Source organism: Heterocephalus glaber, unplaced genomic scaffold, assembly GCF_053883595.1.
Source record: "Heterocephalus glaber isolate CG9 unplaced genomic scaffold, H.glaber_assembly_v1.0 deba00001504, whole genome shotgun sequence".
Taxonomy (NCBI): Eukaryota; Metazoa; Chordata; class Mammalia; order Rodentia; family Bathyergidae; genus Heterocephalus; species Heterocephalus glaber.
Window position 1 is genome coordinate 5,910,485 of NW_028258324.1, and position 10,643 is coordinate 5,921,127.

Sequence of the window (10,643 nt, forward strand, 5' to 3'; positions counted from 1 at the left end):
GATATCAGCTACTACAGGTCTGGTCTGCCTCAGTATAGACCCACAAGTGTCTACTGCTTTCCCATCCCTTTGTATCTGCTCATGCTATTTCCTCAAACCAAAACACCTCTTTTCTGCCATGTTTCAGATAGCCACAGGAGAGCAAAAAGATTTAAGAATGGGCCGGGGATTTAGCTCAGTGGTTCTGCCGCCTGCCTCGCAAGTGCAAGGTCCGGAGTTCAATCCCTGGTACCAAAAAAGAAATAAGAATGGTAGCCAGGGACCAAGTTCCACCATCTTTCTTTCTTTTTTTTTTCCGGGGCGGGTGGTTGTGGTGGTGGTGGTGGTGTGGTACGAGGGATCAAAACTAGGAGCACTGTACCACTGAGCTATATCCCCTTTTTATTTTTGGACAGGGTCTCACTAAGTTGCCCAGGCTGGCCTCCAACTTACAATCCTTCCTCAGCCTCCAAAGTAGCTGGGATTATAGGCATGTACCACTGTGTCTAGCCTATTATTTTTTAAATACAAGTGGAAATAGCCATCTTCAGCTCAAAGGTCAGCTGGGCTACTCTGACGCTCTGGAACTGGAGCTGGTACCCTTGCTAGAGCTGGATCCAGGGTAGGTTTTGCCACAGGAATAGGTAGGAAGGTCTAGCAGGGCCACAAGGCCACCAGCCCACCTATCTCTAAGAGACCAGCCAGGTGCCCTCAATACACCTACACATGATTTCAGGCTCTCTGAAAGAGACCTTGCCAGTGGTTTCCAGCCTAACTAAGAAGGGTAGAACCTGGGGTCCATTAGGTTGAGTCTCTACTCAAACACAGGCTCCTCCCTTCTCAATGATAGGGCCCAATATAAACAGCCACCACCTGATGAGGCTTCCGTTCCACTGCCACAGGTAACATACTAAGAAGCTTTAAAATGCAGTTTGAGGGTCTAAGTTCAAATGCTCACAGATATATTGCAATTCTAAGATCTAGAAAGTGAAGGCAGAAAAGAGAAGTCCAAAGAATCACATCGCTAGAGGTTAAGTTTTCCATGGGATGGGGATGGGACTAACCCTTCTGTGCACAAAAGAAAAGATGCAGAGCCTACACAAAAGGCATCAGCTGAGGAGAAGCAGAGGTGTGGCTGCCACCCCCCAGGGCCAGATCCTGAAGCTCACTGGTCTCTTTGTGTCGGGTCAGAGCTGAGTGCTGCAGCACCCACAGATGAGGGACAGCATTGGGGACTTACCCGCCATGCTCACAGTATGAGTGGACACACTCCCGGCTGGTCTTGTCCCACAGCTTGACGGTCTTGTCATCACTGGCAGACACGATGAGCCGCCCATCAGGGGAGAACCTGAGCCAGAAGGGACAGGGGTCATAGTACTGATGAGCAGTTTTCTACAGTCACTTTTCCTTGCATGCCCACTAACTGATCAGGAAGTATCTGGAGTTACATGTCCTGTCCTGATTCCTGAGTGGACCCTTGAGTTCGCAGGTGGTGTCCCTCTCTGTGAGAGGGATAGGAGCAGTGCCTTCCCCACAGTAAGCATGGAGTAGCACAATACACAAAATAACCCCATAGGCACAAGGCATGTGGCAACATCTGGCTGGTGCTGCCTGCTGACATTCCTAGCATGCAGGTAGTCACAAGGCCCAAAGCAGAACAGTGACCCTTCTCCCAGTCCTCTGAGTCAGCAAAACACAACCTGCAAACAAAAAGGCATGGAGCCTCTGGGGACCCACCACCCAAGACTTGCTGGGGCACAACACTCACTTTGCTGACCCAGTCCCTCACACTCTCAGGACCTTGACCATGAGACCTCTCAGAGCATCAGGGACCTCCCAGGACAGAGGAATGCTGCTGCCCTAGGGAATGAGTAATTGCATGGGGTCCCCAAAAGAAGAAACCTCAACAATCCCAACCTCCGAATCCCACGGTTTTCTAGTGTTTCCTGGCTATCTCTACCCCATCCTCCAGAGCAGACATTCGACAGAAGAAAGCTCTGTTTAAAAAATTCCAATAAGCTAAAAGTAGGCATATCGGTGTTTGCCAATTCTTGGACCCTGATAAGTCCTTCAGGTCACTTGGCTCTACATGTACAAAGCACAGCTCAACAACCAAAGGGGAGCTCGGGAGCAAAATAAAAGTCTGAGGCACCTCAGAGGAAAGTAGGTCAGCCTTGGCACCAGACTCAGGTTCAGAGCCCTTCTCTGCCACTCACCCAACAAGTCTGGGATGAGACACTGCACTGCCCTGAGCCTCAGTTTCCTCATCTGCAGAATGGAAATGACACCACCTGGCTGGCAGAACTGTCATAAGGGACCAGAAGAAACTAGAGCAGTAGCACTGACAGTGTCTTATCATTGATACTGCAACTTCCAAGAAGTGGCCTCAGTTGCCTCAGGTGAGGCTCCCTCAGCACGGGAGTCAGAGGGTCATCATGGCTTGAGAGAGGCTAACTTAAGCTCAGTGAGGCTTTTCAACAAATATAACGCAGGAACTATTACTGTTGCCATTTTCAAAATAAAGAAGCCAAGGCTCAGGAAGATTACAGTGACTAAATAACCTGCCCAAGGTCACAAGCGGGCACCTAACACCCCTCTGTGCCTTGCTCGACCCCAAGTCCAAGTGCCTCCAGATATGACAATGCTCACCTGGCACAGCGGACCCAGTTGATGTGCTGGCTCAATGAGAACAGGAATCTCTGGCGATGTGTTGACCACACCTTGATTGTCTTGTCATCAGAGGCTGTCACAAGGGACTGGCCATCACTGGAGAAGTGGACACTCCTCACTGTGGCTGTGTGTGCACGAAACATAGTGGACTCGCCTTTGCTATGAGGACAGAGAGCCAGAGTCAAGAAACCAGTAATAGTCATGTGAAGGCCCACAAGCTTAACAAATCCTTCCCCAATCTTCAGATACCCCTCCCTAAGTCAGTCCAGGCCTGAGCACCCAGTTCCCAAAAAAGGAGGCCAGAACCTCCCCCAGAAAAGCAGAATCCTGCTTTTCCCACCTCTACCCACATGTGAGCAGCATTCAGGTAGCAGTCCTTTGAGGATCTCTGGGACCAGCCCAGAATTGCTCTCTTGAGACAGCTCTAGCCTCTGATGGCACCTCCTCAGAGGCAGAGTAGAAGTCCCACTCTGGCCAGTCCAGAGGCAGGATACGGACCTGGGTAGAGACGGCTCTAGCACCAGGGTCCCAGACTCTTTCAAGCCCTTCAAAGTCTATAACTCACACGTTGGGTACCCAGATGCGGACAGTCTTGTCACGGGAGCCTGAGGCAAGTAAATGTCCCGAGGGAGAGAAGTTCACACAGGTGACAGCATCCTTGTGGCCTGTGAAGCGGTAGGCACGTGCCTGGGGCTTCATGTGCCAGACCATGAGGCAGGAATCCATGGAGCCACTGGCTGGGGAGAATGGGTGATACTGTGATCTTCACCTCTAGCGGATCTCAAGCCTCCCGAGGATACTGGGGAGGCAAGAGGAGCATCACACCAATCTCTGCATTCCCAGGCATCCACAGAGAAGGTCCCCACAGAGCCACCGCCCACACCTCAGTGACTACTGACCAGAAGGTTGGAGAGCCTACAACCTGGCAATTCTCTAAGCAGCAGACTGACAGAGACCCTCCCATGCCAGCCCTAGGCAGCACCCAGGCTCTGGAAGAACTCATCCCTGAGGAGCCATACATCACTTCACAGGCAGACCCTGAGGGCACAAGAGCAAGTCTTTCTAACACTAGGGAGCCAGCCCAGCCCAAAAGGCCTTTTACCAGTGAGAGGGCTCAACTCAATAAGATTTAAGGAGGTCCCCACAAAACCAAAAATGATCTCAGTTCCCTCTCTGCCTACAGCTTCCAGGAGACCCTGACAATAATATGAAGAGGTGAGTTGAATCTACAGAAACAAGAAAGCTACAGCCAGGCGAGCTGTGTATGAACCCGCAAGTGAGCAAGGAAGGGGGCAACCAGATGCAGCAAAAGGACCACGGTGTGGGGTGTTCCTGGCTCTGCTCAACACCTTTCTCACTGCTAGGCCTCTAAAACAAGGCGCATCATTATGTCATAGGCAATGGAATCCAACACCAAAGGAAAAGAGGCCACTGTTTATAGCCTGTGCCATAGGACAGAACAAAGAAGTGGCTGGGATGTATGCAGGAAAAAGCCCGACCCAGTCTCACTCTCAAAGGCTGTCTAACCCTAGCAAGGTCTCCAACCTCTCTGAACCCCACACTCTGCAAATAAAATGGAGGTCATGAAGCCCAGCCCCAGAGAGTTGGCATGTAGAAGGAGAATGCAGGTCCAGACAAAGCATCCATGTCCTTGCCATGCTCTGCTCCCCATGTCACATCTCTTGGGGAGAAGGTTGGCCTTCTTAGTGCTTAACCTAGTACCTTCTCTTACCCAGCTGCTTTGTATTGAGACTGAAGTCCACACAGGTAACCGCATCTCGGTGGCCCTTAAAATGCCTCTCCAATGAGGGATCCTCCTGTGGGAGAACCAGAGTCAAATGGGTGAACCTGGTCAAGGAAGGAGCTGCCCCTGAGCCAAGTCTTCCTACAACAGCCACTAGGGGTTAAAAATGCTCACAGCATGATTTTCTTTCTTTTTTTTGAGACAGGGTCTCACTATGTAGTTCAGGCTGTCCTTGAACTCACTATGTAGCCCAGGTTGGCCTCAAACTTGCGGCCATCCTCCTGCCTCAGCCTTCCAAGTGCCGGGACTATAAGCATACGCCACCATGCCTGGCCACAGCACGATTTTTTTTACACAGAAAATCCCAAGGAATCCTCTAAAAGCTATCAGAACTATGTAATTAATTATTTCAGCAAGGAAGTAGGCTACAAAATCAATACACAAGAAAATGTAGTATTTATATACAATGGAGTAATACTCTACCATAAAAATAAACTTGAGTCATTCGTAGGTGAGTGGATGCACCTTGAGACCATAATGTTATGTGAAATGCATCAGACACACAAGCTTAAATATTGCATGGATTCTCTTATATAAGAAATTCAAAATACATATACACTTAATATATGTATTAAAATGAAAGATAAATGGAAGTAGGGAGATCTTTTTCAAATTGATCAGGGAAACAAGAGACAGAGGGAAAGGAGGTGGGAAAAAGAAGAACTGAAGAAAAAAAATGAAAATAGAGCTTTTGCAAATAGGAAGGGTATCGTGAGCTGGAAGGAGCAGTAGAGGCCAAAAAAACCCCACAAAAACAAAACTTAGGGACTGGGGATTTAGCTCAGTGGTTCCAGTGCCTGCCTTGCAAGCGCAAGGTCCTGAGTTTGATCACTGGTACCAAAAAAAAAAAAAAAAACTTAAAATGTGTTATGTTCATGTACCAACTCATCACAATGAATGCAATCATTAATCATTATGTACTATAAACATTTACTAATAAATAATAAAAATTTAAAAATCAATACACAGGGCCAGGGATTCAGCTCAGTGGCGCCATGCCTGCCTTGCAAGTGCAAGGTCCTGAGTTCAATCCCTGGTACCATAAAAAAAAAAAAAAAACAATACACTAAGAAATCAACTGTACTGGCTGGGGATTTAGCTCAGTGGTTCTGCCGCCTGCCTTGCAAGCTAAGGACATGAGTTTGATCCCCAGTAGCAAGAAAAAAAAAAAAAAAGAAAGAAATCAACTGTATTTCTGTATAGTCACAATGAATAACCTGAAAAACAATGGCAACAACTCCATTTAACCATTTTTTTTTCGGTACTGGGGACTGAACTCGGCCCTTTCACTTGCCAGGCAAGCACGGCACCACTGAGCTACATCCCCAGCCCCAACTCCATTTATAATAAATAAAAATAAAATACTTAGGAATATTTAACAAAAGAAGCACAAGACTTGTACAACAAAACTACAGCACTAAACTTCATTGAAAGAAATTAAACAGAACTTTAAAAATAGATAACTCACGCTATGGATTGGAAGATAATATTATTAAGATACAATAATTTTCAAAATCAATCCACAGATTCAACATAATTCCTATCAAAATCCCATGGGTCATTTCTGTAGAAACTGACAAGCTGATCCTGTCATGGCACACACCTGTAATCCCAGCACTCAGGAGGCTGAAGCAGGAGGACTGCTGTGTGAGGCCAGCCTGAACTGCACAGTGAGTTCAAGGCCAGCCTAGACTACAAAGCAAGACTCTGTCTCAAAAAAAAAGAAAGAACGAAAGAAAGAAGGCAAACAAGCACACACCTCCCATTTTGGGGGGGGGGTTGTTTTTTGTGACAGGGTCTCCCTATGTAGTTCATGCTGGCCTTGAATTCACTACGTAGCCCAGGCTGACTTCAAACTCAGCAATACTCTGGCCTCAGCCTCAGCAGAGAGCTGGAATTACAGGTCTGCACCACTACACCCATTCCCCAAATAATTAAAGAGAACAACTACAACAAAATAGCCCCTGTGTTAAACAGCTCCACAGCTCCTCAAAAACAGTTAGCTAACGACCCATCAATTCTGGGTAAATAACTAAAACAACTGGAAATACATTCACATAAAAAGTACACTAATGTTCACAGAAGCAGTGTTCACACTAGCCAAACAATGAATAAACTCAAGTGTCCGTCAACAGGTGGATAAACCAAATATGGTACAACCATACAACAAAATATTGTTCAGTCATGAAAAAGAATGAAGTGCTAATATATGCTACAACATAATAAGCCTTGAAAACATTGTTAAGTGAAACCCAGTGGACTATTTTGAAAGTCCAAACTAATTAAATCTGTTGAGACAAAAAACTAGATGAGTAGTTGTCAGAAGCTAGAGAGAGGGGGAAGGGGAAAGAAAGAGAATGACTATTATTGAGTATGAGGTTTCTCACTGGCATGATGAAAATATTCTGAAATTAGATAGTGGTGATGATTGTGCAACACCACAAATGTACTAAAACCACTGAACTGTACACTTTAAAAGGTGAACTTGCCAGGCATGGTGAGGCATACCCACATGATCCTAGCAGTTGGAAGCCTGAGAGAAGGATCGAGGAGAGTTCAAGGCCAGCCTGGGCTACACAGTGAGTTCAAAGCCAGCCTGAACATCAAGCATGAAATGTATAGTATGTATGTATGTATGTATGTATGTATTTATTTATTGGTACTAGGGATCGAACCTGGGAGCTTGTGCTTTCAAGGCAGGCAGTGGAACCACTGAGCTAAATCCCTGGCCCTAAAGTATTCATTTAAAAAGAAAACTTCTAAATTGGTAATTGAATTATCTCCCTGTATCTTTATAGTTTGTGACATTTCTTGACCTTGCTAGTTCTTTCATTAGACCTGTGAAAGATTTGGTCATCTGGTTAAGGATTTTAAGCAGATGCAACTATGAACCGAAGAAACTGTATTACTATTATTGTTGGTCATACTAAAATTATTTCTTTCCTTAAGTATATGACCCACAACGATGTGAAATAACAAGAAACTGTTTTTGTACACTGTACACCCTTAGTATTTTTACACATATATGATTGGGATGTGCATTATTTTCCTTCACACAGACAGCTTAAATAAAGCACTGTCAATCTGCTACTTCAAATAAATGAATAAAAAGCCAGCCTGAACTACATGGCCAAACCTTGTCTCAAAAAACAAACAACAAAGGTGAACTTCATGGTACAGAGTATCTCAATAAAATTATTTGTTAAAAAACCCAAACAGGAAGAAAAGAACAAAATTAGGGGCCTTTCAACACCTTTCATCAAAGGAATCAGATCTTGCACCTTTGATCCTTCCTTGGACTAGTGAACCCAAGGGTCTGTCCTAGCAGCTCCCTGGTGTCATCATCACCATCTCCACTCTATCCAACATCAGAGGTATGGGCTTTTAGGCCACTATCTGAGACACTCTCCATCCAACAGCAGCTTGTATCTTGGCACTTACAGGATTACACCACATCCATCCAAATACAATGTAACTCCCTCCTCCTCAAAGGTAAGAAACCTCCAAGAAACATTTTGGGTGCTCCAGGGAGCCCAAAAAGACTCTTGGGAAAGGACGTCCCTGGGTCAGAGCAGGCCACTACCACCCCATAGTACTGTGACCTAACCTGTGCTCAGCTCCACCCCCAACCATCTGCCCGTGTTCCTCTTTCAATAGGGGGAATGGCAGGTGGTGGGAGGGTCTCCAACAGAGCAGCAAGCATCGCATTCAGCCTCTGGTCCTCATCTGAGCCTTTTCGAAAAACAAGGCTCAGACAGTGTCTACCTCTAGGCTCGGTGAGCAGAAGCAAGTTCCGGTCCACTCGATAGTGGGTCCCTTGAAATTTCCCGACGTGTAGTTAGTTCCTGCTTGTAGGGCTCAACTCCCCGGTTTGTACTGGGGATGGGGGTTGGGAGGAAAGCACCAGGTTAGAAGTCAAACGTCAAGGTTCTAATCTGGGCCCTCTGCCCAAGTCCTTAGACGCCTCAGGAAGCCGCAGACTACGACCCTACAAGAGAGCCAGGCCTGTGGACAGCAGTTTCTCCAAAGGACTCCACTGAGTGTTCCTCTCTGGCATTTGCAGGAACCTGGGACACAGGAGAGGAGTCCAGGTCCTGGTCACATTGAAGGCATGGGCCGCCCCAGGCTTCCCTGTGCCCGGCCGTTCTCATCTCTCGGAAAAGGGCGTAGCTCAGCAAGACCCCATCCAGCTACCCACTGCTCAGGATGGGGAGACAAGGTTGACCCTAATGCCAAACCACCTGAATGGTGCTGTGCTCGTGTCTTCCTCTCTAATACATAAAGCCCGGCGGCAGGGTCTTGTTGGCTTACCCCAGTACCCAGGCACGGGACCAGGCGCGCGGGGGGGCGCTCGGAAAGCGCCCGGACTCAGCCCGCCGCACAGAACGCACCCTAGCGTGGAGTGGACTGCCTCGTCCTCTCGAATTCACCGCTCCGGTCGGCCAAGCGCCCAACGTCCCAGAGGGCAGACAGGGGCCCAGGCGGCCACCCCTAAAAGAACTCACCAGGCAGGCCGCGGCCATGGCGGCGCCAGAGAAGCCCTAGGTAGCTGCGGCGGCCGTTGCTCCGGTTCGGTTTCCGCGCCCCCAACCGCCGCCAATAGCAACGCAGGACGCGTCGCTGCGCCCCGCCCACCGCAGTTAAAGGAGAAATGCTTCAGCTTTCTACACGCCGACGGGAAGCAGAGCTGTTCGGACAACGCCGCGGCCTCCGCGCCCAGCTCCGCCAAGCCAAGCAACCTACAGACCGCGGTGCTAAGAGCCTCTGTCCACTGTTACTCATTCCTCTTGAGAATTTTAAAAGCCCAGACGTGGGCTTCGCCCCACCGTCCCGTCGCCCAGCTACGTCAAGGGAAGCGCAGCCTTTTGGGAAATGCAGTGCCGTGCCGCCCATACCTTAGCGTTCAGAGGACAAGAAAACTACACTTCCCGAGATTCTGAGGGGCGGCTGCGCTTTATCACCTGGAGCGACGGCCTTAAGGGTGCCGGAGAAGGACAAGTGAGTCGTCTTAACTCGCGCAAGACATGGTTGAGTTAATTTACCCCTGGAACTCGAACGCGCTTAAGACAAGTGTGGATTCACAAAAACGTGGATCAGTCGGAATCACAACTCTAAAGACACCTTGATTTGACTCTCAGGTTCTCTCCTGATTCGGTGTGTGCTCTCAAGAAAAAATGCCTGTGTTCTCGAGACCAGCTTTCCCGTTTGTGTTAGGCGGGAGTGGGAAGTAGTCGACCTTCGCTCGAGTAGCTGTTGGAAGAGGCAGTACTTCGGCCTGGCCAGTAGAAACCGGCCCTACTCCCATTTTGAGGTCTGAAGGCCCAGACTGTCCTTAGACCTTTCCTCTACCAGGCCTCCCAGCGGGGGCATCTGACCCTGAACGGAGTTTGTTTCGCAAGATTCAAGAACTTGCCATCGCCTCTCTTGTACAGACCAACTTGTCCAGACTCCAACACTGATTAGGACTCGTCCACACTCTGAGGCTTTTTACCACACACCAAGACCTTAGAGTCTGTCCCTGGATTTGCAAACCCTAGGTAGGTTCAGTAAACTCAGAAACTGGCATAGGGCAGGAGCGCCTCTGATTTAGACCTAAAAATCTGAGGCCAGACGTGAGAAACAGTCACACATTTAATCCCGTCTTTCCCGTGATGTCGCATAGGACTGATTCCTTTACCTTAGAAATGTTTGGGCTAATTTAAATTAGGCACTATGAAATCCTTAAAACAAATATAGTTGCTCTTCACATGCGCCCACACCCTGAAATGTTCAACACTGTTCAAAGGATAATTTTCTATTCTCCCCACCAACATTCCTATCATATTCATTTCTCTTGTCTGCCAGCCAAACATTTAGGGGCGTGGGGAGGAGTTACAAAAGAAAAAAATATAGAAAAATATATCAATATTATCAATATATCAATTATATTGATAAAATATATCAATTGTCAGGTTGTATTTTTAGTTTTGGGGTTTTATTTTTGTCAATTATAACTATGGAGTATTTTGGATCTATAGGAGCTTGTACTTTAGAAAACTGAATTCAGGGAAGCTTCTGTAAAATGGTTTTCAAACAGTGCATGCCTATAATCCCAGCACTGGGGAGGCTGAGGCAAGAAGATCACCGAATGTTCAAGGCCAGCTTGGGCTACATAGTTCAAGGCCAGTCTGACCCTGTCTCAGCCCCCCCC

At 47.6% G+C, this 10,643-nt stretch overlaps 1 protein-coding gene across 11 annotated transcripts in view; it reads right to left on the reverse strand.

Annotated features, from left to right (window-relative positions):
- Poc1a (POC1 centriolar protein A) overlaps positions 1 to 9,830 on the reverse strand; it is a 76,238-nt gene extending 66,408 nt beyond the window's left edge. For 2 of the 11 annotated variants that reach the window (XR_015440802.1, XM_087186139.1), the window contains exons 1-5: positions 8,845 to 9,826; positions 4,382 to 4,466; positions 3,215 to 3,386; positions 2,629 to 2,808; positions 1,220 to 1,327 (exon numbers count right to left, since the gene is read on the reverse strand). Coding sequence is in view for 10 of the 11 variants with exons in the window: in XM_087186139.1 (XP_087042265.1) it covers positions 1,220 to 1,327; positions 2,629 to 2,808; positions 3,215 to 3,386; positions 4,382 to 4,466; positions 8,845 to 8,976 (677 nt within the window). In the remaining variant the exon portion in view is untranslated. Of the gene's footprint in view, positions 1 to 1,219; positions 1,328 to 2,628; positions 2,809 to 3,214; positions 3,387 to 4,381; positions 4,467 to 8,764; positions 8,784 to 8,844 lie in introns of those variants that run through there. The other 9 variants (XM_021241238.2, XM_021241281.2, XM_021241199.2 and 6 more) reach the window with 9 other exon arrangements.
- Positions 9,831 to 10,643: the final 813 nt, after the last annotated feature.